The sequence below is a fragment of the Chionomys nivalis genome, chromosome 10 (assembly GCF_950005125.1).
Source record: "Chionomys nivalis chromosome 10, mChiNiv1.1, whole genome shotgun sequence".
NCBI lineage: Eukaryota > Metazoa > Chordata > Mammalia > Rodentia > Cricetidae > Chionomys > Chionomys nivalis.
Genome location: NC_080095.1, coordinates 37,646,995 through 37,672,682, shown reverse-complemented (window position 1 = coordinate 37,672,682; position 25,688 = coordinate 37,646,995). Strand labels below are relative to the sequence as shown.

At 50.2% G+C, this 25,688-nt stretch overlaps 2 protein-coding genes across 3 annotated transcripts; one reads left to right on the top strand and one right to left on the bottom strand.

Annotated features, from left to right (window-relative positions):
• The first annotated feature begins 311 nt into the window (after positions 1-311).
• On the top strand, positions 312-8,750 carry Ahsa1 (activator of HSP90 ATPase activity 1). The gene is made up of 9 exons (XM_057783408.1): positions 312-543; positions 1,779-1,969; positions 4,123-4,205; positions 4,577-4,694; positions 5,742-5,830; positions 7,328-7,456; positions 7,893-7,994; positions 8,221-8,272; positions 8,363-8,750. The coding sequence occupies exons 1-9, from the start codon at positions 464-466 to the stop codon at positions 8,533-8,535; spliced, it is 1,017 nt and encodes a 338-aa protein (XP_057639391.1). The 5' UTR covers positions 312-463; the 3' UTR covers positions 8,536-8,750.
• A 1,385-nt stretch (positions 8,751-10,135) lies between these two features.
• On the bottom strand, positions 10,136-25,633 carry Ism2 (isthmin 2). 2 transcript variants are annotated; one of them, XM_057782956.1, is made up of 6 exons: positions 25,494-25,633; positions 18,662-18,904; positions 16,674-17,034; positions 14,423-14,563; positions 14,070-14,153; positions 10,136-11,682 (listed from the first exon to the last, which is right to left on the bottom strand). In XM_057782956.1, the coding sequence occupies exons 1-6, from the start codon at positions 25,623-25,625 to the stop codon at positions 11,165-11,167; spliced, it is 1,479 nt and encodes a 492-aa protein (XP_057638939.1). In that variant the 5' UTR covers positions 25,626-25,633; the 3' UTR covers positions 10,136-11,164. The 2 variants fall into 2 exon arrangements, with proteins under 2 accessions (XP_057638939.1, XP_057638940.1); XM_057782957.1 differs by lacking the exon at positions 14,070-14,153.
• Positions 25,634-25,688: the final 55 nt, after the last annotated feature.

The window sequence follows — 25,688 nt, the reverse complement described above, 5'->3', positions numbered from 1 at the left end:
CAAAAGCACTTTGCGCATCGCGCTAGGTCATTTCCTTTACTTTCAGCGTGACCTTCCGCAATTACCGGCAGGATCGTTTAACAAAACTACAAATCCCAACAGGCTCAGCAGGGTCGATTTAGGTCCTAAGGAAACAATGAATCGAATATTTTGTGTCCCTGTCGGTGAGGATAGTTAGTTTGAGGGCTTAGACTTCAGAGACCTTTTAAAATAAACAGAGAATTAGAACTCCAGAAGTTACAGAACCTACGGTTCGGCGAACCGGAACGGAAGTACCTGGTAGGAACGAGGAGGAGCCGGAAGTTAAGGCGGGGAGGGGGTGGGGGTGGAGGGAAAAGCAAGCCAGGAGGTGCTACTGCCGCTTCTAGTAGTTTCCAGGCGCTGCCGGGCGGCTGGGACCGAGCGGTCCTGAGGCTGTGGCTGCGGCTGCTTGGGAGCTGGTAGCGGTGCGATAAGTGAGCTGATGGCCAAGTGGGGTGAGGGAGACCCACGCTGGATCGTGGAGGAGCGGGCGGACGCCACCAACGTCAACAACTGGCACTGGTAAGGACCAGCAAGACAGGCCGCAGGAGCACTGTTACCAGGCTAGGGTTTGGGTTGCCTGGAACCTTGGCGAGTACAGATCTGGGGCCCAAACAGCCCTGCCCTAGGGTTGGGTGTGGGTCCTTCCTGTAGCAGGGGTCCTCTCCATCCCTCGCCACCATCGCGATGTTGGGGCGAGGGGTTCGCCATAGACCGCTGAGTCCCAAAGGAGGAATTTCAGAGCGAATAGAACAGAGCGCCCTAGTTGCCGCAGCCAGGCTGAGCCCGGAGATACTTCCTACACGTGGCCGCGGCGTCCTTGAGATCTAAACCCTTACCGATTGTGTTGGGAGACTGCTGGGGAGGTCTCGAGCCCCAGGCGCGGTAGTTACTGTTTTGTGGGTTGCCGTGAAAGTAAAAGTCATAGGGGACTGTGCCTCAGTCCATTGGGAGAAGCCTTGGAACGTGAGCTGCAGGGCGCTTGGAGCTTCGGGATGCTGAACGCGATGCAGCCTCTCACCCGGAACTGTTAAGTTCTGTTGTAACTCCAGGTTGCCGAGTAGTCACGATTTTACAGCCTAGGTGTTCTTAGAAGCCTTCTTATCTTTATGAAAACTCCTAGAAGCAAGGTTACTCAGAGCGCTACTGAACTTTACTCAACTGTATTTTTTTGTTTTACTCAATTGCTGTTTCGTTTGCTTACATCGCTTTCATAGAGGGGTAAAGAATTGATTTTCGCTCCCTTTTTTCTTTCTGACCCTGTCTCAAGACTCTTAAGTACTTGACCTGATTTTTCTTGTGGACTTTGTGGCACAGTCTAGAGGGCATAGAATGTGTAGGGCATTTAAAGCATTCTGAGTAAGACGGGCGCGAAAACAGTGCTAATGAGACTAGCATTATTGGTTTTTATTTACTGGGGCTCTTAGCGACATGCTTGCTGTCTTTTGCTCTCCTGGCTTCAGGAGTATGGGCACAGCTTTCCTCTTGGCCAGATGGGGGCGCCATGTTAACAATCAAGGCTCATCCTCCTGAGACGGGAAGAACGGACTTAACTCTGGTTTGTACAGCACCTGCCTTTGTCGACGGCTCACCACCCCCTTGGCTTCCCAAGATGGCCTGTTTGTGAACATGCTGGGGTAGAATTTAGGGGGTTTGATGTTGTTCTTTTCTGCTTCCTTTAACCTTGCACGCCTTGCTGCCTGGAAAGTCTTCCCTCCCCTTGCCCACTAGCCCATAGCTCTGCTTCTGTTTTGCAGGACGGAAAGGGATGCTTCAAATTGGTCCACAGAAAAGCTGAAAACTCTGTTCCTGGCAGTCCGAGTAGAAAATGAGGAGGGCAAGTGTGAGGTGACGGAAGTGAACAAGCTTGATGGAGAGGCGTCCATTAACAACCGGAAAGGCAAACTTATCTTCTTCTACGAGTGGACCATCAAACTCAACTGGACAGGTAAGGATCAGCCAGGCTGTTGGAGGCCAGAGAAGCTCCCGTCTCCACTGCTCTTAGGCTTGCTGAAAGGAGAAGACAGTGCTGCTTTGGAGGAAAGCCGGGTGGGGCGCTACATCTTTGGACCTGTTCTGCCTTAGGATTCATAAGGTGATAGAGGCTCAGGCTGGTTGTCTTATGAATGATTTAAAGAGGGAGGGGTTTTTTCATTTGTTTTCTTTTAGCTGCGGTCACTTTCTAACTCCAGTGCGAATCTTGATATGTTAGACCACTGTATTATTGTAGCTGAAAAGTAAATGTTATTTGGGGCTGTTTTACCTTCTTCTGATTTCATGTCCTTTCTATGATATCCTTAAGAAGAAAAAAATGGAGCCATATGAAATATTTTCCAAGTGAATAGTAAAGAGGATGAAAGCAGATCTGTCTGTGATTTTTTTGTTTTTATAAAACATCTAAAGTAGTGCGGTCCAATCACAGGGAGAGCGCATTTTTCATGCAACAAGAAAGTGTAAAGTTAAAGGAAGCAGGAAAGAACAATACCGACTAGAAGCCGTCTAATTGTACCCCAGCGTGTCCACAGACAGCCCATCTGAGGAAGCCAGGGGGTGGTGAGCTGTCAACAAAGGCAGGTGCCTTACAAACCAGTGTTAAGTAGGTCCTTCAAGTCTCAAGAGGATGAGCCTTGATTGTTAACATGGCGCCCCCAACTGGCCAAGAGGAAAGCTGTGACCATCTTGTCCAGTCTCCTTTTTATATAACATACTGATAAATTGAGGCCTAGAGATGTAGAGTAAGTTTTGTCATGGTTAATGTGTGCTCCTAAAAATTAGTGCATGTCAGTAAGAAGCCCCAAAGTTTATAAAGAGGATGGAATTAGGGATACAGTTCCTGATGGGTGGTGGTGGTGCTCACCTTTAATCCCCGCAGTGGATCTCTACAGAGCGAGTCCCAGGACACCCAGAACTATACAGAAAAACCCTGCAAGGGGGAGCAGGGGTGTGGTGATCCATGCCTGTAGTCCCACCGATGGGGAAGCTCAGGTAGAAAAATGGTTGTGAATTCTAGAGGGCAATAAATACACCATTGAAAAAAAGTTATCGGTGACACGTTTTTAAAATAAAGAGATTGGGGTGGAGAGACAGGAGTTTGGTTCCTAGAACCCACATCATGCAAGTCACAGCCACCTGTGACTCCTTCAGAGGGATCTGATGCCTCTGGCCTCTGAGGGAACTCGCATCAGGTGTGTGAGCGTGCACGCGCGCACAAAATTAAAATACGGAAACTAAGAATTGATACCAGAATTTTACGTGTGATGAGTATAAAATTGATGCATGCTGGAATAGGATGGTGTTTTCTTTGAGAGTTCCTCCTGTTTGTGGGCATCACAGGAATGGATGGCAGCTTGAGGGCTCTTGGGAGGTTGTGGAAGGGAGGTCTTCTGAGACAGAAGGATCGTTACACCAAGGACACATTTCCTGACAGATGTTTTGAGATAAGAGCTTTTGTTTTGTTTTGTTTTCTGTAAATCTCCACCTGCGTGTAGTTGTCTCTGTCCACTTCTTGTTTCTCAGTGATGATCTCAGCTAGAAGCAAATATGAAATGGCTGTAATCAGTCACATTGATAAATAAATGCTTATTTTCAGAGCAAGTGTTCTGACAGAATTAAGCTAGTGACTACCCAGACAGGCTGGGAGAGCTGGGCTGCTGCTCTGTTTTTGTAGCTCCCAGTACCATGCTGTGATAACCCATTATTTCTCTCCAATAATGGGGTGAGAAAAGACATTGGGGTGCCGTTGATTGCTTCTGGCATGTGGCATTCATTGAGAATAGAGGGGCCCTTAGAATGGGGGTTTATTTATTTATTTTTTTTAATAAATATTTATTTATTATTTATTATGTATACAACAGTCTATCTGTGTGTATGCCGAAGGCCAGAAGAGGGCACCAGACCTTATTGCAGATGGTTGTGAGCCACCATGTGGTTGCTGGGAATTGAACTCAGGACCTTTGGAAGAGCAGGCTATGCTCTTAACCACTGAGCCATCTCTCCAGCCCCTAGAATGGGGGTTTAAAAGAAACCTAAGTGGACAGTGTTGTGGCAGGACCTTCCCTGCAAAGGAGGAGGCTGCTAATGGAACTGCGCTGCTTTCAACAGGTACCTCGAAGTCAGGAGTGCAATACAAAGGACATGTGGAAATCCCCAACTTGTCTGATGAAAACAGCGTGGATGAAGTGGAGGTTTGTGTTTCCTAACTCCTTGTCCGAGTCCTCCCTGTCTGTAGTCTCATGAGAAAAGCGGTCCGTCCTCACTGTTAGTAGTCCAGGCTGAGTCCCTTCTGCAGACGAGGGTCTAACTGTGACGCCTTTGGAAACTCCAGAGAAACTTGTACCTAGTCAGTATCTCCGCTTTAGCCAGGGAAATGGGTTCTAACATTCGCCTTCTCTGCCCTGGAGAGAGGAGTTGAGAAGGAATATGGTTAGGATTGTACAGGTGTGGCCGCTCTCCACCTTTCCTTTGGAAATGTCCGCAGTTCCGAGATTGCTCAGCCCTCACGTTCATGATAGTGTCCCTCAAGTCATTCATCACCTTCGTTTGCTCTCTCCCTCAGATTAGTGTGAGCCTTGCCAAAGACGAGCCTGACACAAATCTCGTGGCCTTAATGAAGGAAGAAGGGGTGAAACTTCTAAGAGAAGCGGTGGGGATATACGTCAGCACCCTCAAAACAGGTATCTCCTTTAGAAATCTGTCTGAGGCTTCTCTTCCACTGCCAGACCCGATGAGGATCTGGACGGCCCTCCCACTGGCAGATGAGGAAGGGGCGGTATTTTAAAGTTGATCTAAAAGCTCTGAGGTAGTGGAAGATCGTGAGCTCTGTTGTCTTAGTTTTGGCTGTTAAGCTCTTGTGTGGCTGACCCAAGTGAGATGCTCTGGGAGTCTAAAAGGTGGTCCCCAAAGGCAGTGTAAAATATCGCAGTGATCTCTTAGAGAGTGGAAGCCGCTGATACGATAGTTCTGTTAGAGTAATATTAGAATGTATGGTTAGGTTAAATATACTAGCGAAACTTGACCTTGAACCTTAACTTTTTAATGTGGCCACTGAAAATTTAAATTACATTTGAGTCTCACACATTTCCATCAAACAGCTCCGATCTCAAGACTTTTAGAATAATCCTGGACTGTTGCTGGTCCTCCTCCTCCAGGAAGTTGACATGGTTAGAGGCAAAGGAGTTAGCCCAGATGTCCTGGGGACTCTGTCTCTACCACATCTTCTGATCTTAGTATTGGCGTTTATATCATGACCAGCCTTGAAGTTGATTGTGTTTTGGTTTTTTTGTTTCTTTGTTTGTTTGTTTGTTTTTCTCGAGACAGGGTTTCTCTGTGGTTTTGGAGCCTGTCCTGGAACTAGCTCTTGTAGACCAGGCTGGTCTCGAACTCACAGAGATCCGCCTGCCTCTGCCTCCCAAGTGCTGGGATTAAAGGTGTGCGCCACCACCGCCCGGCGAAGTTGATTGTTTTTAGTGAGAATGAAGACTCCAGTGTTGTGACTAGTGAGTCTCTTGTATAGAAGAAAGAAACTGAAAACATTGTAATGTTTCCATTTTCATCAGGGGTTTAAGCTTTTTAAGGTAATGCTGCTGAATTCTGTGCACTTAGATAATCTGTCAGGCATAAACTAAGTAGAGGTAAGAGAATACAGGCTTTTTCGTAACTCTGGTTATGGCAGCTGTGTTTGTCTCAAGTCCTAAGAAATGGATATGATTTTGTCTTTGCAGAGTTCACTCAGGGCATGATTTTGCCCACAGTGAATGGAGAGTCGGTAGACTCAGTGGGTCAACCAGCACCAAAAGCTGAGGTGTGCAAGGTAAGCAGCGTTCCCAGGTGATGGGGTAAGTCTGCAGAGGGAGATGAGGGACCACCTCAGCTTTTCTGTGTCCCTGACTCCAAAGCCAGAGTACCCTGTGGATGTGCTTTGCTTTTCTTTTTTTAAAAGAGACTGTACTATGTAGCTTTCCATCCGTGTATAACCTGGTACCCTTTTATTCTTGTGTGTTTATTCTATTTCTGTACTTGTCTGTATGTTCCCCAAGTGCCCTTGGCCGCCAGAAAGGGGTGTCAAATCTCCTTACACTGCAGGCAGTTGTGAGCCACCTAGTGTGCGTGCTGGGAATGGAGACTGAGGCCTTTCCAACATCACAGTGTTCTTAACCACCGAGCTGTCTCTCCAGTCACCTGTCCTCTTGTTTCCTGCTGATAGTGGACTCCAGAGCAGAGAGAAGCCACCAGGATGTGGAAGTGTGACGTTTGGTTGCACTTAGGACCAGTCAGCTGCTCTTAGCATCATTTCTAACTGGGGAGTTGGCATTTGTACTTTGTTTTTGTTGTTGTTTTTGTTTTTTGAGGCAGAGTTTCTCTGTAGCTTTGGAGCCTGTCCTGGAACTCACTCTGTAGACCAGACTGACCTCAACCTCACAGTGATTCACCTGTCTCTGCCTTCCGAGTGCTGGGATTAAAGGCTTGCGCCACCACCACCTGGCCATTTCACAGTTTGTTAAGAATCTCATGTAGGGTTAGACTGCTAACTTCATGCATTGGGAAACTGATTCATCGCATTCTGCTTGTGGAGCAAGTACATGTTTTATCTAGAGCTAGATCCTGTGGTTCTGACTCAGCTCTTGGTTTAGAATCCTGCTTCCTTTGTCAACAAACACAGTGAAGAACTTGCCAGAAAGAGCTGCATCCAGCTTGCTTGCTTTTTCTCCTTTCCCCTCATTTCCCTTTTTCTCTTCCTTTTTTTTCTGTCTTTGTCTTTCTGTTCTTTCTTTTTCTTCCTTTCCTTTCTTACACAAGGGGCGAATCCCAGGACCTTGTGTGTGGGGCATCTCCTCTACTGATGAGCTGTGCCCTCAGCTTGCCTGTCCAGTTATCTCGGGGTAGTTCTGTCTGAGAGTTTCGAGTTACACTGAGCTCTGAAATGCCTGACTTTGACTTGTCCTTTGTCTGGTGGCTTTTGTGATACGTACAAGAGGACTTGTTCTTCCTAGGGGCTGGAGAGATGGCTGAGCAGTTGTATTCCCTGCTCTCAGGGAAGCAGTGATCTCTGCAGATACCGCCTATGCCAGACATTCACACACACGCACACTTCTTTTACGGTCATAGAGTAGAAGTCTTCACTAAGGATGTTTCTGGAAGAATTCTCCCGTGACTAAAGCATATACGTGTACATTAAATTCCCTTTAACCACTTTGGGTAATTAGCTTTGGAGGTGCAGGCTTCCATGAGAGTGAATGAGTTGTCCCTGCAGCTGTGTTGGATTGAGATGTCACCAGCTCTAAAGTAACCCCTTTCACTCCTTTCATAGGCTAAGTCTGCTCCTTCAAAAAGCCAGGCCAAGCCTGTTGGTGTCAAAATCCCCACTTGTAAGATCTCCCTTAAAGAGACCTTCCTGACCTCACCAGAGGAGCTCTATAGAGTGTTTACCACCCAGGAGGTGAGTGAGTGTCCGTCCTCCCAGGCCTCCGCCTGCAGGGCTCTGCTGATGAGTGGAATGGCAAGGCCTCTTGACAGCAGCATGGGCGAAGGGCGCTTTCACACTTAAGAGTTTTTCTGTTGGTGCTAGTCGGGGTCTGTTAGAATTGGGGGTGGGGTGGGATGTAGCCCAGTGACAGAGCACTGTGTACACGGCCCGAGTTGACGCTCTAGCCCTGGAAGGAACATAAGGAAAGGAAAAGTATGTGCCTTGAGTAATAGCATCGTGGGCTCAGAATTTTCCTGAGGTCCAAGCCGACTCCGTAGAGGACCAGAACAGAGGGAAACCAAAGTGTCCTCCCGGCCAGAGTTAAATTTCCAGGGAAGCGTTGAGGAGTTGGTGTGTGCCATATCCCATTGAGAGCCATGCATCTTCCCCCAATTCCTGCTTCCCGCAGCTGGTGCAGGCCTTTACCCATGCTCCTGCAGCCTTAGAAGCAGACAAAGGTGGGAAGTTCCACATGGTTGATGGCAACGTCACTGGAGAGTTTACTGATCTGGTGAGTAATCCCTGCCTCTTCCCAGCTTGTCACCGCCATTCGGTTAGATTAGTGTGGTGGTTCTCAGTTTCATGGGTAAAACTGATCTGTGATACTTTTCAAACAGTGCTGGAATTTGAGTTTTCTTGTAAGTAACACAGTCACACACACAGGCAGGTGGCTTGCCTAGCTGGGTGGCCGGGTGCACCGCGGTGCCTCACTAGACTGAGCGCCTTGGTTATTTCAGGTCCCTGAGAAACACATTGCTATGAAGTGGCGGTTTAAGTCATGGCCAGAAGGTAAGCAATGCTCGCTGCCCTCATCCCCAGACACTGCTCTCTCCTGGTTTAAACCTGTCCAGGAAGTCGATCTGAAACCCCTTCCCATAGGGCACTTCGCTACCATCACCTTGACCTTCATTGACAAGAACGGAGAGACAGAGCTGTGCATGGAAGGCCGGGGCATCCCTGCTCCTGAGGAAGAGCGGACGCGGCAAGGCTGGCAGCGGTACTACTTTGAGGGCATCAAACAGACCTTTGGCTATGGCGCTCGCTTGTTTTAGGGCCAGCAGCAGGGTTCCAGCTGTTTGACACTTCAGTCCAGCCCGCTCGTGATGGGCTTGTGATCACAGGATTGCACCATCCCAGCTGCTAACTTGGGGCTGGGGTCCCCCTTCCACATACACCTTGGGTTTGTGCATGTTTTCTGCTGGGTGGGATCCAAGGGTGATTTCTCTTTTATGTGTACATACGCTAAATAAACAGAATTTTAAAAGCATGCATTTCTTACAATTGGTGTTTACTGGGAGCCTGGTGTTGAGTTCCTTGAAGGTTTTGAATTTGAACAAATACAAGTGGTTTGAAGCCTCCATTCTGCAGAGCTGGGCGCTATAGTATACTCCTGTAATCCCAGTACTCAGGATGTGAAGCAGGATTAGAAGTTCAGGGCTAGCCTGGGCTATATGAGACCCTATCTTGAAAAAGTTGTGGGGCTGCAGAAATGGCTCAGTGGTTAAGAATGCTGGCTATTCTTGCAGAGAACCTGGGTTCAATTCCCAGTACCCACATGGCAGGGAGTGGGTACCAAGAAGGTGGAGACAGGTCTTGGGCTCTGATCCCTCTCCTAGGAGATGGCCACAGGTGCAGGTTGTGTATAGAGATGAAGGTGACCAGTGGTGGCTTTAGAGAGCTACTGTGTCCAAGGCATAACAGTATGCTTTCATTGTCTAACCTCCATAAAGCCCTGTGAGAGCCCTGTCACTCATTTCATAAGTCTTAATCTTTGGATTTTTTTTCCCTTTTTGTTTTAGTATTGAGGCAGGATATTGCTGTATAACACAGGTTGGCCTTGAACTAGAGACATACTGCCACACGATCCTTTTAATGTATGTTAGCATATACTTGCCTCTGGCTTAGCGTAAGAGTCCAAATCCAAGCTGGGCAGTGGTGGCGCAGGCCTTTAATTCCAGCACTCGAGAGGCAGAGGCAGGCGGATCTCTGTAAGTTTGAGGCCAACCTGTTCCAGGACAGGTTCCAAAGCTACAAAAACAAAACAAAACCTGTCTCGAAAAACCAAACAAAAGAACATAAAAGGAGTGAACCTGGCTCCTACCTGATAACCTGAAATCCTCTGTTGCAACTGCTAATAGTCTATTTGCACCAGAACAGATTTAGACTATTGTTTAGATCCAGACTAAGATAAACCCTGCCATACTCTGCCCTTCCCCTAAATGTCAAGGATGACAGTGGGGTGTCTGATAAGGGTGCAGGCTAAGGGAAAGCACAGATGCACCTCTCCTTTCTGGTTGGATCCCCTGCCCTGCCAAGCCCATCCCTTGGAGACTTGGTGCCATTTCCCTATAGAGTAAATGAAGTTTACCTGTATGTTGCAAATTTGGAGTTCTGTGCCTCTGGGATTAGCCAGCTCCTAGACAGACTCGAAGGTGGCCCTTTCTGGGTGTGAGCCGGGATAACTAATGGTTAAAGTCTAGTCTCTGCATTCACGGAACCCCAAAGGCTGCTTTAGGAAAAGGAAAGGCTAGCTGGGGACTTGGTGATCACAAGCCCAGCCAATGGGAGCTTGACCTGGGTGATAAGCAAGGGCCTCTGTGCTCTCTATGCCTTCCATTCTGCCAGGCCCCAAGTCCTTTATCAAACAATGCGTGAAAATAAAGTGCTTTATTGCTGAGTGTCCCAGGACAGCATCTGGACAGCTGTGGAGGTGCTGGAACTCAAGCCCCCTGCATCCTTTTTGGAGGATTTAGGAATGGAGACAAAACATTGGGTCTTCAACATTTCAGCCCCAGGGAAGTGGTTGGGAAAGAGGCATAGGTAGGTGTGTATCTTCCGACTCCAAGTCCAGTTCCAGGGCTTCCGGTGGCACCGTGTGGGAACTTTAAGGGGGCCACTGGTGTGGGTACCGACACCACAAAAGGGCCCACATCGAACACTGGGACTGTGTGCCCTGTCACGTTCCTGGTTTAGCAACCACTACAGGCATAAGACCCTCCTGAGCCCACCCCTATTTTGAGCCCATCCGACGCCTGGCTTCTGAACATTCTTCCCACCAGGGGACTGAACCAAGAAGGACCAGAAACAGCTGGTGGTTCCCTGCCTCAAATCAACACCCTCTCAGCTCAGCTGTCCTGTCAAGGCCCCTGACAGCATGGGCAGTCTACCCAGGTTAGACGAGGCTGTGTGGCACCCATAGACAAAGAGCGTGGTCACCCTGGTTCTGCCAGGCCAGCAAAGGGCAGCTGTAGGGCCAGATGAAGGAGCTGTCCTTTCTTACCCTCCCCCACTATGCTCTTCCTCAACCAGCCGTTGGGTGGGGGATCTGAGGAATTCACAACAGACTCTGGGAACTTGGGTGCATCTGGACCATCCTGTCTCAATCCCAAGCAGAGGGAGAGGCAGAAGGGCTCGGTTCTGCAAGAAAGGGGAAAGGACCCTGAGGCCGGACTAGGGCAGTTCCTCCCCTTCAGACACAGACACAGTCCCCACACATCCCAGGAGCCCTAACCCTGACCCACCCTCCAACCTCTCACCAATCCTTGAGATATGTGGGCTTTCCTGACTCAGGGTCATGAGAGGGGTTTTGCAGGCCACATGGCCTCTCAAATGAACCCTAACACTTGCCCAGTCCCGGCAGGGACGGGGTAATAGGCAGAAGGACCATTCTCTAAGCCCTCTTCAGTACTCTTTGGCCTCCTGCAGCTGGGCCAGGTACTCTTCCTCTGGTGGGTTGTCTGCGCAGGCCCGGCCATTGTTGGGGGGGCGGACGGTGTGGTAGCGACTCCAGTCCCCCTTACATAGGATCCAGGGCAGCGTATCTACCTTGAAGTGCAGTTCTGGTGAAAAGTCGGTGCTGACTAGGTCCGGAGCTCCAGCCCCCTTGCCTCGGGTCAGCAAGCGGCTACCTTCGTCATAGCAGCAGTGCTGGGCGGCCAGCGTGCTGCTCTCGCCTGACAGCACGGAGCGAAGGCAGAAGCGTGCGGTGGGCTGGTAGATGTCCAGGCGCTCCCGTGGGCCACTGGCATCCCGCCACTGGAAGCTGCGGCCCCGGCGTTCATCCTGCAGGCTGACGGCACTGTACACAGCCTCCAGAGGGTATGCGCACGGGCAGCTGGGCAGGTCCTGGAGCACTTGGCTCAGGTACTTGGCTAGGAAGTCACTCTTGCAATTCAGCCACTTCTCACAGCTGTCCACATCTGCAGAGGGTAAGTGCTGATTAGAGCTGCCTGCCAGACCAGGAGACCAGAGACTGATCCAGGTCAGTCCCCTGGGAAGAAAGTGCAAGCCCCCAGCAGGGGCAAAGGCATGGCTCAGGAGGGCCGCTGGGTCAGAAACAGAGGGACTCAAGAAAGACAGAGAGCAGAAAAGGGACACTCCTCACCATGCAGGCACTTGACGCAGGAAGCCATGGCTCAGAAGGGACACTAGCTTTGGGCTGGCAGCCCCCTTTGGGACACTGGCATCATGGGAGGGGTCTGGGCTAAGCGGGGATGTGATAGGAATAAGTTCTTGTTCTTGTTGTCATTTTGTTTGGTTTAGTTTGCTGTTTTTATTCTTCCAGGCAGTCTTATTATGTATACAATATTCTGTCTGTGTGTAGGCCTGCAGGCCAGAAGAGGGCACCAGACCCCATTACAGATGGTTGTGAGCCACCATGTGGTTGCTGGGAATTGAACTCAGGACCTTTGGAAGAACAGGCAATGCTCTTAACCTCTGAGCCATCTCTCCAGCCCCCAGCAGTCTTATATTCTAAGCTGGCCTCAGGCTTGCTATGTAGCTGAGGATGACTTTGAACTTCTGCTCCTCCGCAGTGCCAAGGTTGCAGGCATGCACTGCCAAGCCCAGTCTATGCCCCTGCTGGGACTGAACCTGGGCTCCGTGAGTGCTAGGCAAACTTTCTACCAACTGAGTACATCTCCAACCAAGGATGACAGTTTTGCTTTGTCTTTCATTTTTCGTTGTATGTGAATGGGTGTTTGCCTACATGTATGTCTGTGTATCACGTACGTGCAGAGCTCATGGAGGACAGAAGAATATGTCAGATCCTCTGAGACTGAAGCCCCCTTGTAGGCTGGAAATGGAACCTCGGTTCTCTGGAAGAGCAGCCAGTGCTCTTAACAGTTGAGCTATCTTGCTCTGTCCTGGAACTAGCTCTTCTAGACCAGGCTGGCCTCGAACTCACAGAGATCCTCCTGCTTCTGCCTCCTGCTTCTGCCTCCAGGCGGTGGCACTTGGGAGGCAGAAGCAGGAGGATCTCTGTGAGTTCGAGGCCAGCCTGGTCTACAGAGTTAGTTTCAGGACAGGCTTCAAACCTACAGAGAAACCATGTCTCGAAAAACCAACCAAACAAACAAACAAACAAAAGCAAAACAGTTGAGCCATCTCTCTAGCTCAAAAACAGGGTTTGGTTTGGTTTTGTTTGTTTATTTGAAACAGGGTTTCTCTGTGTAATAGCTCTGACTGGCCTGGAACAGCCAGGGCAATTTTTTTAACCAAAAAATATTTCATTGTTTTTACTAGTCTTTTCTCCTCTCCTTTCCCTCACTTTCTCCCTCCCTCCCTCCCTCCCTCCCTCCCTCCCTCCCTCCCTCCCTCCCTTCCTGAAACAAGGTCTCCTGTAGCCAAGGCTAGGCTTGAACTAATCTACTTGCTTCCACCTGCTGCTCAATAATTCCTCCTCTTCCTTCATTTGTTTGTTTGTTGGTGGTGGTTTCTCCTTGTAGCCCTGGCTACCTCTGGAACTTGCTCTATAGACCAGGCTGGCCTCAACCTCCAAAATCTGCCAGCCTCTGCCTTCCGAGTGCTAGAATTAAAGCTGTGTGTCACCACCACCCAGATGATTAACTGCCTGTCTTAGCGCATGGGCCTTTGGTGAGTTGCTCAGCTTTTCTGAGCTTCCTGTGACTCCCTACCTCTGCAGCCTCTTCCCTCTCTCCCTGGCAAAACGTAACCTCAGAGTCTGGCCTCACAGAAAAGGCGACCCTTTCCTTTTGGCTCTCAGACCTTCACACTGCATTCTGTCGAGCTGTGCCCATGCAAGCCACGTATCCTGCATGAGACCTGACCTCTCTGAGGACAGACGCCAGGTCTCCTCCAGGAAGGCTCAGCCTTTGTTGTAGGCCCAGGTACATGACACAGGTTCAGGAAGCTTCCATTTCACGTTGTAGAACTTAGACTCATGAGCCATGCCTTTGGGGGTGCAGGTGAGGCCCAGGAACACCAACAGGGTGCATGCTGCCAAAGCCTGGCCAATGTCCTGCTGGCCTCATGGAGCAGCCCTGGATGCTGGAACCCTGGCTCATTCTGACAGATCCCTCTCTAGCACAGTCTGCCGGGGCCTCCAAAGAATAACCAAGGGTAGAAGTAGAAGCCCCCCTTTTCCCCTTACCCCCAGCATCTCCTAGCTCTGGGGTTCCCATCAAGACCCCCTTCCTGGTAGGAACCTGGAGCTTGGCAAGGATATTCGGCTACAATCTCTCCCATAGAAAGATGTGCTTAGTGATTCCTGCTATCCAGGGATGCCCCATCCTCCCAAGAGAGAGGCTCCCCAAGGCCCAGCAACAAGATCTAGCCCCTGACTAACCTGGATCAAGCATATCCGTAGCATTGTGGGCTAGGGGCTGCCACCCCTCGCTGGGAAAGCCCAAGGCGTGCTCTTCTTCGGTGCCTTTGGGAAGAGAGGAGGCCAGGCTGGTGGCGCCCCAGGGCACCTTTGTGCTCCTGATAGGGAAGCCCAGCCCTCACTAGGCTCTCGGTGCCCACAGCATCAGGGACAGGCCTGGGACAGGACCACCATATTCGTGAGCTTCCCATACCCCTCTCCAAAGTCCACCCCTCCTATTCCTACAAGCATCCCAGTTTCACATTCTCAGGGAACCGAGCTCACAGTGTGAGCCACGTTAGCCACTCCTGGGCGGGGGCTGGAGCTCATCTCACCAGGACAGGGGGGCAGGTTGCAGATCCGGGACTCTGTGGCAGTACAGGCATAGCCGCAGGGACGAGTTCTCTGCTGGTTGCCGCTGGTGCAGCTCCCACTGCAGGGAGACCAGGCACTCCACTCCTCCTGAGGTTCGTAGTCTGAAGTAAGGGGCCAGCATGAGTGTACTCAGCCCCCAGGGCACACCAGCACAAATTCACAAAAGGTACCACTTTATCCCCGGCCAGCGCCAAGGGATGGGGCATAACTGGATTCCAGCCCCGCCTATTCCCTCAGTTAGATGGCCTTATACAGCAAACACCTGTGCAATGCATCAGGAGGTCCTATACAGACAGAACAAACGCCAACCACCCACTGTATCAACACAGGGGTACTTGGGACTAGAAGCCACCAGGCCCACTATCAGTGTGACCTTAGGCAAGCCCCGTACATTTTTGAGCTAATGTATTTACGTCCATCAGAACCAAGGAAGGCAGTCGATAGTGCTTGTCTAGCAAGAGTAAAGCCCTGGGCTCCATCCCCAGCACCAGGTTGGTAGCGAATGTAAGCCATCCCAGCAGGGAGGACACAGGGGGAGGAAAGGTAGGAAATCCAAGATTACCCCTGACTTTTTATTAATTTTGAAGTTAGTCTGGGCCTCAGGTTACTCTGTCTCAAATAATAACAAAGAGAAGTTGGAGTCAGAAATCGAGGGTGGCAATACTTTCTTTCCTAGGTCTGGGATTCCCTTTCTTTATCAGAGGGAGAGCAAACACCCGGGCCCGGGCCTGTATCCGCATCCAGGTTCCGCGTCCAGGTGTGGAACTCCGCAGGTCTGGCACACTCTTCTCTCTAGCTCCCAAGGCCTCAGGCCAGCTGGCACTGAGAGCCGGAGGGCGGGGATGGGAGAAAAGCTGAGACTCCTCAAGCTCTGTTTACAGCAGTTTAGGAAACCGGGAAGAGCTTGTCAGGATTTAGTCTTAATTCCTGGCGTCTCAGCAACGCGCGATAACAAGACCCCGGGGCTTCCGGAGAGTGGGGGAGGCTGTTTACCCAGCGCAGTGGGAAGTACAACCTGAAGAGCACCCGTGGCCACCCCAGCGGGAGGTGGAAGGAGAGCCAGGGAGTTTGTTATCATACACTGACGCTCTGTGGACATATTTTTGGTATATGTATGTGTACGGCATGAGTGCTTGTGTGCTCATATATGTGGAGGTACACATGGTTTGGGGGGGCGGGTATGTGTGTGTGTGGGGGTAGGCCCCAGGTTGACATGGGTGGTTTTTTTGTTTTGTTTTTTAATAACTTTTCCACCTTATTGACACGGGCCCCTTGCTAAACCCAAAGCTTGCCAGACAGCTAGTCTGACCCGTCAGCTAATGCTGGGGATGCCTGTCTGCCTCTGACATCCTGGGAATATAGGTGGGCTGCCATTCAGCTGGCTTCTGGTTTGCTTGTTTGGTTGGTTGGTTTTTGGTTCCTTTGTTTGTTTCCCAAACACAGTTTCACAGTTTCTCTGTGTAGCCCTGGCTGTCCTGGAACTCACTCTGTAAACCCGACTGGCCTTGAACTCACAAAGAACAACCTGCCTCTGCTTCCGGAGTGTTGGGATGAAAGTCGCACAAAACTGTCCCCTGGCTTTTTTCCATAAGTGCTTCCCCCCCTTGAGCGATCTCAACATCCCAGCTGTTTTATTTTTTGAGACAAGGTCTCGAGGTAGCTCAGGCAGGCCTGGAACTTGCTGCATAGCCCAGGTTAGCCTCTAACTCTCAGTCTCCTGCCTCAGACTCCTGAGTGCTGAGGTTCTCTGGTTGTGTGCGATCATTCCTGGCTGGATATAAGCTTGCTGATTCACTCTTACCAAACCCATATCATTTAGACATATGACCGCCTGTTTCATTGAGGACAGAGCTGAGACACAGAGAGGTAAAGTAACTGGCCTGGCCTGGAGCCACTCAATGGCTAAGCAGTAAGGCCAGCAGTCAAACTCACAATCTCAGTATGAGATTTGCTGTAAGTGGTGTAACTTAAAGAGTATTTTTCAGTTTTTTTTTAGAAACTGAAATGTGAATATGTTGGAGGGAAAAATATTTAATTCTAGCAATGTCACTTTGGGGTTTTCAATGGTACCTGCATAGGCCTAGGCTGCTGGGCTACCTAGTTCTACTGGCCTGGAAACTTCACACACACACACACATGTGCGCGCTCCAACTCATTTCCACTCAGGACCTAGCAGGGCAGCAGCTGAGGATGCCCAGCCAGGGCACTCACCATAACCGTCTGGCTCCTTGAAGTCCTGGTCCTGAGGTCCCAACCAGCCATAGTCCCAGTTGTCTGCGTCTCCACTGGACCACAGCTCCTCCTCCTGGTCCTCTTCACTGCTCTCCTGGTCCTCACCATCACCATACTCCGTAGTGTAACCCTTTTCTTCTTCCTCCTTTACTTCCCCTGGGGCCGTGTCTCTGAGGCTGGTGCCTCCTTCTTCACCTTCCTGATAGCCCCAGAAGAGGGGCCAGAAGAGCTCCCTGGTGGGCAGCCAGCTGGAAACGCGCAGGGGCCAGAGACTTCTAGGTTCAGAAGGCAAGTCCATCTCTACCTCAGCCTGGGGGTCCTGCACCACCTCGATGGTCACCTATGGGAAAGACAGACGGATGCCAGACAGGCAGGCTCAGCACAGGACTCCAAAGAGGAGACCAGTTGGACCCAGATGCCAAGGCCCATCCTTGCCACCAAGCCTGCTGTCTTCCTGCCTGACCTTGGCCTCTCAGGGAACAAAGGGCATTGGGTCGGACATCCTGCATGTCAGAATCATCTGGGCGTAGAGGCGCTGGGGTGAATCCAGCAGGTGCCAGGCCCACTAGTTTAAGAGAAGCTGTTTGGAATTCTGCCTGGCTCAGGGGCCAAAAAGGTTGAGAGCAGGACTGCAGACGAGACATCCTGTGTCACATCCCCAGGCTAGCCTCCGGAGTGTTCCAACTGTACCAACCACAGAAATAAACAAGTAAACAAACAAAAGCCTAAACACTACCATGCATGAGAACTTTAAAAACATTCTTATCAGGTACTTTTCAAATAATAGGAGAGAAACAGTAAAAATACAAAGAAGAAAATGAGCCATGGTGACGCATGCCTTTAATCCCAGCAGTTGGGAAGCAGAGGCAGGCGGATCTCTGAGTTCGAGGCCAGCCAACTGGTCTACAGAGTGAGTCCCAGGACAGCCAGGGCTACATAGAGAGAATATGTCTTGAAAAACCAAAAGAAAAAAGTTATTTAAAAAAAATCATCTGCTATACACACTAAAAATCCATCACCAGCAGGAACACTTGCAATCTTTGTGTGCACATATGCACATGCTATTTTAATACAGGTAGACAGATAGACTTAAAACAATTAGAGAAAGGCCGGAGGCAGGTGGATCTCTGTGAGTTCGAGGCCAGCCTGGTCTAGAAGAGCTAGTTCCAGGGCAGGAACCAAAAATAAAAGAAGCTACGGAGAAACCCTGTCTCGAAAATCAAAAAAAAAAAAAAAATATATATATATATATATAATTAGAGAATGTTTTGCACTTTTACACTCTTTGTTTTGGTCAAAGTATTCTGCTACACAAACAGGCACACCCACTATTCTTAAAGAGTCAGGATAGGGAATAGAGCACAGGGCTCGATTTCTGCCTGGCTTTCCTGGAATACTCTTCTGAGGGCTTTTCCATGCTTCAGCACCCTGCCCTCCATTCTGAACTGAATCCCTCTCTTGTATGCAGTAGGGTTTGGGAGCCAAGAGGGGGTCACCCCTGTAGGCCATTCCAGCAAGTCTCTGCCACATTCCAAGACTTTGGTAGTATCAGGAGCAGGGTGTCTGGTGTCCGTGTTCCTAGTCCTCAAACTAGCCCTACCAGGCTGCTGGATTTGTCCCCTGCTACATCCAGGGTCAAGGAGACTTTTTTTTTTTTGGTTTTTCGAGACAGGGTTTCTCTGTGGCTTTGGAGCCTGTCCTGGATCCTGGAACTAGCTCTTGTAGACCAGGCTGGTCTCGAACTCACAGAGATCCGCCTGCCTCTGCCTCCCGAGTGCTGGGATTAAAGGCGTGCGCCACCATCGCCCGGCTGCCAGGAGACTTTTTGACGAGGAGAGGGGCAGATGCTCTTCCCACACTGCATGAGAAGTTTACTGTCTTCACTCAGCCAGCAGAAGAATGAGGATGAGGCTCAGTCACCAGCCTGGTACCTCTCCAGGGGTCCCCTAGACCTTTTATATACTCACCTGGATATTGGGGTTTGGGGCACTCAAGTCTGTGTTGGCCAATCCTGGAAGGTTCTTCAGCTCCAACAGCAGGGGTGTGTATTCTAGGGTCCCGGGAGGGGTGGCTGTACCCAGAGTCAGAGCTGCTGGCTCAGGGAGGGTCTGACACTTGGGGTGACATGGTTCTGCCTGCAGATGGTCTCCAGCAAATTCCAGTGTTACCTCCTTATCGTGGGGAGAGCCAGGATCTGGGGCAGGCGAGGCCTGGGGAAAGAAAGAGAAAAGGGGGGATAGAGGCTAAGATCAGAGTGTTATCACATGGAAGGGACTGGGCTAAGGAGCCAGGAACCCTGGCCCTGGCTGTACCATATACTCGCCTGTGACACCGCATCTGGAGTATGTGTTTGGGAAGTTTTAAGGGCCCTAGGAGATAGGCTGAGGTACAGTCAAGCAGAAAATAGACTATGTTCACAAGATGGTCTTCTCTGTGTGTGTGTGTGTGTGTGTGTGTGTTTAGGTGTCTTTCCAGGGTCAGTTGTTCAGTCAGCTTTGGTGTAATCACACACACACACACACACACACACACACACACACACACGCACGCACTCACGCGCGCATACAGTGCTCTTGTATACATGTGAGAATAGAAATACATTTTCAGGAGTGGGTTCTCTTCTTCCATGTGGGCTCCAGGGTTGACCCCAATGCCGTTTTACCTACTGATCATCTTGTCGGCCCGCGAAGCTTCTGACAGCAGAGGCTTCAAGGCAAGGATGGATGACACCGCCCAGCTAAATGCGTTTACTCATCTTACAGATGAAGCGGCCCAGAAAGAAGCAGCAGCTACCCACGGTGGTAGCTTCAAAGTGCTGCCCTAGTCCTTCACCCAGACCCTTGCCTCTACCTACTCTACATGCACTGCACCCCCACCCCAGAGCAGGAAGATTCCCGGGGAAGAGCCTGATCATACCAGGGCATGGGCAGCAGGCTTGCTCGTTCCCCTCAGCATAACCCAGACACCTGGCCCTGCCCTCAGCAAATTCCTTGGCAGTTCCTCTTGTCTGTTGGGCCTTGTGCCTCTTTACAGTCTGTTCACTTTGACTGTCGGCCAGTCTGTCCTCCACCAGCTGCTGCCAGTGTGCCCGTCTCCGACACTGCTCTTCTGCTGCGAAGAGACACCTTGACCAAGGCAACTTTTACAAAGGAAAGCATTTCACAGGGGCTTGTTCTCAGGTTCAGAGGCTGAGCCCATCATCATCATCATGATCATGGAGGGGAACATGCCGACAGGCAGTAACCGAGAAGCTTTCATCCTGACCCACAGGCTGAGAGAAAGAGAAACTGGGCCTAGTGTGGGCTTTTGGAAGCTCTAAGCTCCGCACCAGTGGTGTGCTTCCTCCAGGACCACACCTGCTCCAACAAGTCCACGCCTCCTAATCCTTCTCAGACAGCGCCACTCCCTGATGACTAAGCAGGCAAATATGTGAGCCTATGAGGGCCACTCTTTTTCAAGCTACCATAGTGTCCAAGCCAGGACTATCTTTTGTCAGCTGAGATGGTGAAGGGAAAGAGCCCCTGAGTAAAATTCACCTTAGATGGTAAACATTGGGTAGTCTATGTTCACTACCCGTTTCTGTTCCACACGTACCCATGGCAAGGCAGGAGGAGCTCCTTCCAGGGACACCTTTGTGGGTCTTGTTCAGGCCACAGCCTTATTCCCTTCCACCTTGTCCCTGGTGCAGTATAGGACAATTGCTTCTAAAAAATTAGATAAGAATGAACCCAACAGGGGGGCTGGAGAGGTGGCTCAGAGGTAAAGAGCATTGGCTGTTCTTCCAGAGGTCCTGAGTTCAATTCCCAGCAACCACATGGTGGCTCACAACCACCTATGAGGTCTGATGCCCTCTTCTGTACTGTAGGATACATGCAGGAAGAACCCTGTATACATAATAAATTTAAAAAAAATCTTAAAAAAAAAAAGAATGAACCCAACAGCCAGTTCCATTTTCTATTAAGGTGTTCAACAAAGTGAAGTGCTCTACCAAATGAGAATAAGAAAGAAGGGTCAGAATCTTCTTACTAGACATGTCTACAGTGTTTACTGTGTAGTGGGCACTATTTGTGTGTGTGGTGTGTGTGTGTATGTACATGTGCAGATGCACATGTGTGCATGTCTGTGGAGGCTAGAGAACAGCTTTGGCTGTCATTCTTCAGAAGCCATCCACCTTTAAAAAATACTTTCTTAGTTTTATTTTATATGTACAGGTGTTTTACCTGCCCGTCTCCTGAGTGCTGGGATTAAAAGCGTACAGCACACACCTGGCCCTATAAAGAGCTTTACCAACTAACAAATGCCTCCGCTCAGATCAGCCCTTTGCCAAGCAGCCACAGGACAGGTGGATGATGCAGAGGTGAGACCTGAGCATCCCTGGTACTGCCCTCCACAGGGCAGCTCCACAGCCCTGATGGTCCTGACTCTTATTTATTTATTTATGTATAAAATATACTGTCTGTGTATATGCCTGCAGGCCAGAAGAGGGCACCAGACCCCATTGATGGTTGTGAGCCACCATGTGGTTGCTGGGAATTGAACTCAGGACCTTTGGAAGAGCAGGCAATGCTCTTAACCTCTGAGACATCTCTCCAGTGTCCCTGGTCCTGACTGTCTCCACTCTGCTGCTGCCTCCGTCACAGACAGGCAGTCGTGGGTGGCTTTGGTGACTGTTCTGGATGCTCTTGTCACAAGTTGGAGGTGGTGAGGGACAGTGATGAAGTGATTTTCATCTGAGAACCACCGGCAAAATCCGGAAAGATGAGTGACTGTCCTCATGGCCTGGGGTTTCTAGTGGCACCTAGTGGCTAGAGGCCAGAAATGCAGCTAAGCAGAGAGAATTCCTCCGGCCAGAAGAGACCACCAATTTGCACCTTCACCTATATATAGCGCGGGAACAATGACGGCAGAGAGGCTAACCCAGACCCTGCTGTCCTAAAGGCTAACAGAATGTTCCTTCTCATCCCTCCTTACCATCTCCACCCGGCTCCTGAGAACAGCTAAAGCCAGGGAAAGCCCCGGCCTTGGGTCCCAGGCTGCCCTTCCTCCTTGGTATACTCTTTCCTGAGCCTCTTACTCTGGAAAGCAGTCCCTGGGAAACTGTTGGGGGGTGGAGAGGGACAGAAGTCCTAATGGGGTACCCTCAGATGCCTACCCCAAGAAGAGCCAAATGCAGGCCCCCATCCCCCCATCCCCGAGCCGCCTCCTCTCCCTTAACCAGCTCTTCTTTGAGAGAGAGAGAGAGAGAGAGAGAGAGAGAGAGAGAGAGAGAGAGAGAGAGAGAGAGAATAAAACAATACACAAGAGAGGTCAGCCTCAGTGGGTGTCTGGGTGGCATTTGTATCTCAATGGGACAGGAGGCAAAACTGCTTCACATTGTGCCTGCCTAGCGTCCAACACACTGGCCCCGCCCTTCAGAATGATCGAATGATTGTATCTTTGAGTCCAAAGTTTTCTTACTCAACACTTTGGAGGTAAGCTGAGGCTCAGTGTCAGGCCTGCTGGAGTTCGAAGGTGACACAGTTGGTTTACAAAGTCCCTGATTCTTTTTGTTGTTGGGATTACAGGGGTATTCAACCACATCTGGCCTCTGGATTTGCCAGGGGAGCCAGGTGGCACACATCTGTAGTCCCAGCAGTCAGGAGGCTGGGGCAGTACTGTCATCAGTTCAAGGCCAGCCTGAGCTACATAGTGAGTTCCAGGCTGGCCTAGACTTTAGGGTAAGAGCCTGTCTCAAAAAAGCAGGCCACCTCCCGCCCCCAAATAACCACACCAAACAGAATAAAATGATCCAGGCATGGGGTGGGATGTGTTTCTCTCAGGAGACAACTGGGCAACATCTGGCACTGCAACATCTGGCCAACATCAGATAAGCAGCGCAGGACACGCCATGTAAAGAGGTGCCGACCTTCCTGGAACAGCTCCTCATGGCTGGCCTTGTCTCATCTGTGTTTAACACCTCTCTGATCTGATTTTTCTTGTAGACTGGACCTTGCAACATAGCTAGAAATGATATTCAATTCATGATCCCCCTGCCTCAGCTTCCCAAGTTGAGGGATTATACCTTCTGGGTTTAGTCATGTGGACTCACTGAGGAGCCAGTGGATTGGGTGAATCCAGGTTCCACGGATAGCTGTCTGCGTTCTCAATAGGATCCTTGACTTGAAATTAGAAATGTTAGCTGGGCGGTGGTGGTGCACACCTTTTATTCTTTTAATTTTAGAAAACACAACAGCAATGTTTTCATGGAGATGATGTAGCCCCTTTTTTCACTTTTTAATTATTTTTTTATATTTTTTTTTGAGACAGGGTCTCACTATGTAGCCCAGGCTGGCCGGGAACTCACAGAAGTCTGCCTGTCTCTGCCCCCTGAGTGCTGGGATTACAGGTGTGTACTGCCATGCCCAGGTGTGTTTAGTTGTTTCTCATGAGTGCTGGGATTACAGGTGTGAGCTGCTATGCCCAGACGTATTTAGGTGTTTTTCAGAGTATTGGCAGGTTCTATCCTGGGCCTAAGGATACATTTCTGACTCTAAAGTAATGCATCTTCTCACACTAAAACATACAAAAAATAATTACAGCATGAAGTGATGAGTTAAAATAAGAACTACTGAGCCAAGAGAACAGAAATAAGGCCAATTTAATTTTTATTTTAATTTTATTCTATTTTGAGACAGGGTCTCACATGAGCCAGGCTGGCCTTGAACTTGGTATGTAGCTAAATTAAACCTGAGCTTCTCATTTTCATGCCTAAACCTCCTCAGGGCTGGGTTTGCAAGCCTGTATCACCAGGCCCTACCGAGCCAATTTCATTTGATCACTATCATTATCCTCAGGTTAGTAGTGAGACTGACCAAAAGTCTCTGGGGTTTTTTGTTAGTTTGTTTGTTTTGTTGTTGTTGTTGCTATGGCTGCTGTTTCTAGTTATTTCATTATTTTTCGAGACAGGGTTTCTCTGTGGTTTTGGAGCCTGTCCTGGAACTAGCTCTTGTAGACCAGGCTGGTCTCGAACTCACAAAGATCTGCCTGCCTCTGCCTCCCGAGTGCTGGGATTAAAGGCGTACGCCACCACCGCCCGGCCTTCTTTCTTTTTTTTAACAAATGTCTCACTCAGACTAGCCAGAGACTTTATTATAGCACATATTGGCCTCGAACATGTGAGCCTCCTGCTTCAGGATCCTGAGCGCTAGGATTACAGGTGTTCAATGGTACATCGAGCTCAGAAATCCCTGCGTTTGCCCACATCTGTGTTTCTCAACAATGGCCAGGTAGATGTGTGTCCCGGGAAACATTTGACAGCATCTGGCCCCTATGGCGGTGGCCACTGCCTAGGAACATTGGTAGACATCCTGCAAAAGCATAGGACAGGACAACAAATTCCAGGCCCCAGAATGACAGACTGCAGCTTTACTACCAACCCTGTGATTTACCTGAGGAGAAAAAAGTCTTAGAGATAACAATGGTTTGTGATACTTCAGGGCCATAGGGCATAAAGTTGAGGGAGGGTTCCCAGCCTCTAAAGGGCTCCTGTAGGCTGGGCTCTCACAGTATGGTTCAAACTCCGGCCCAAGTCTTGTGGTCAGCATCACCTATTTCCTACGGGTCCTGGGTCCTGGCCCCTCCGTTCTGGTCTTGGAAATGAGGGTCTTCCTCCAGAACAGCTCAGGGCAAGAAGGAGCCAGCTAAGCCTCCAAGGAAATAGGGATGGAGAACGCCCACTGAAACTCTAAGAGGAGAGCCTCCGGCAGGACCGCAGAACCGAAAGAGCGTGACAGACTGGCGTTCCTAACACAGCAAACCCACGGTCCTTGTGGAAATGTCGGACTGATGGCTCACACCCACTAAGGTGCAAAGGCCCTTGATTACCTCAGCCTTCCTCAACTCTCAGTGGAAAAACTCTATCCCTGGCTGATTGGAATTAAGGGGCTGGGACTGGAGAGAGAGGACTCAGTGGTGAAGAGCACTTGACTGCTCTTTCAGAGGTCCCGAGTTCAATTCCCAGGACCCGTACAATGGTGGCCCACAACCATCTGTAACGGGATCAGATTCCTTCTTCTGGTGTTCATGAGGACAGAGCACTCATACACATAAAATACACGAATAAATAAATCATTAAAAAAGAGAGAGTATATGCCGGGCGGTGGTGGCGCACGCCTTTACTCCCAGCACTTGGGAGGCAGAGGCAGGTGAATCTCTGTGAGTTCGAGACCAGCCTGGTCTACAGAGCTAGTTCCAGGACAGGCTCCAAAGCCACAGAGAAACCCTGTCTTGAAAAACCAAAAAAAAAAAAAAAAAAAAAAAAAAAGAGAGAGAGAGAGAGAGAGAGTATGAAGGCCAACCAAGGTAGCCTAACAATATTTAAAAAAAAATAAATAAATAAGGGGCTTCTGCAGGGGATCACCTGGCCCACCTCAGCAGCCCCAGGCCACCACTCCACAGAGCTGAGCTCAGCGCTCGGGAGGCCCCCTCTCCACCCTGTACGACTTCTCAGGGCGGTGTGGCTGCGGGTGAAGTTCGCTCAGGGTTAGGAAGGGGTCCATAGGACCCAGGAAGCCGGGCCACTGCAGAGCAGGGACCAAAGTCAACTTTCTCCTCCGCAGCCTGGACGTTACAGCGCCGCCAGGGCTCCCGGGCACGCGTGGGGCGTGTAAACTCCTGTAGGCTTTGTGCACCTGGCCATCACTGGTGGATCTCCGAGTTCGAGACCAACCTGGTTCCAGGACAGCCAGGGCTACACCGAGAAACCCTGTCTCCCCGAGGCATCCAGCCCTCTCTTTCCCTTCAGTCCCAATCATCTCTCACCTCCAGCATCCTCGAGTGGCCGTGGGGCCCGGGACCCCGCTTCCTCAGGGGTAGCCCTCGGCCGGTGGCGAGCAGCGCAGCCAGCAGCATCAGGGCGCGCGGCAGCCGCGCTCGCACGGGCGGTGGCCGCATCGTCTCTCCTCGCGGCTTCTCTGCGGGAGCCGCCAGTTTCGGGAGCGCGTTCGCGCAGCGGCG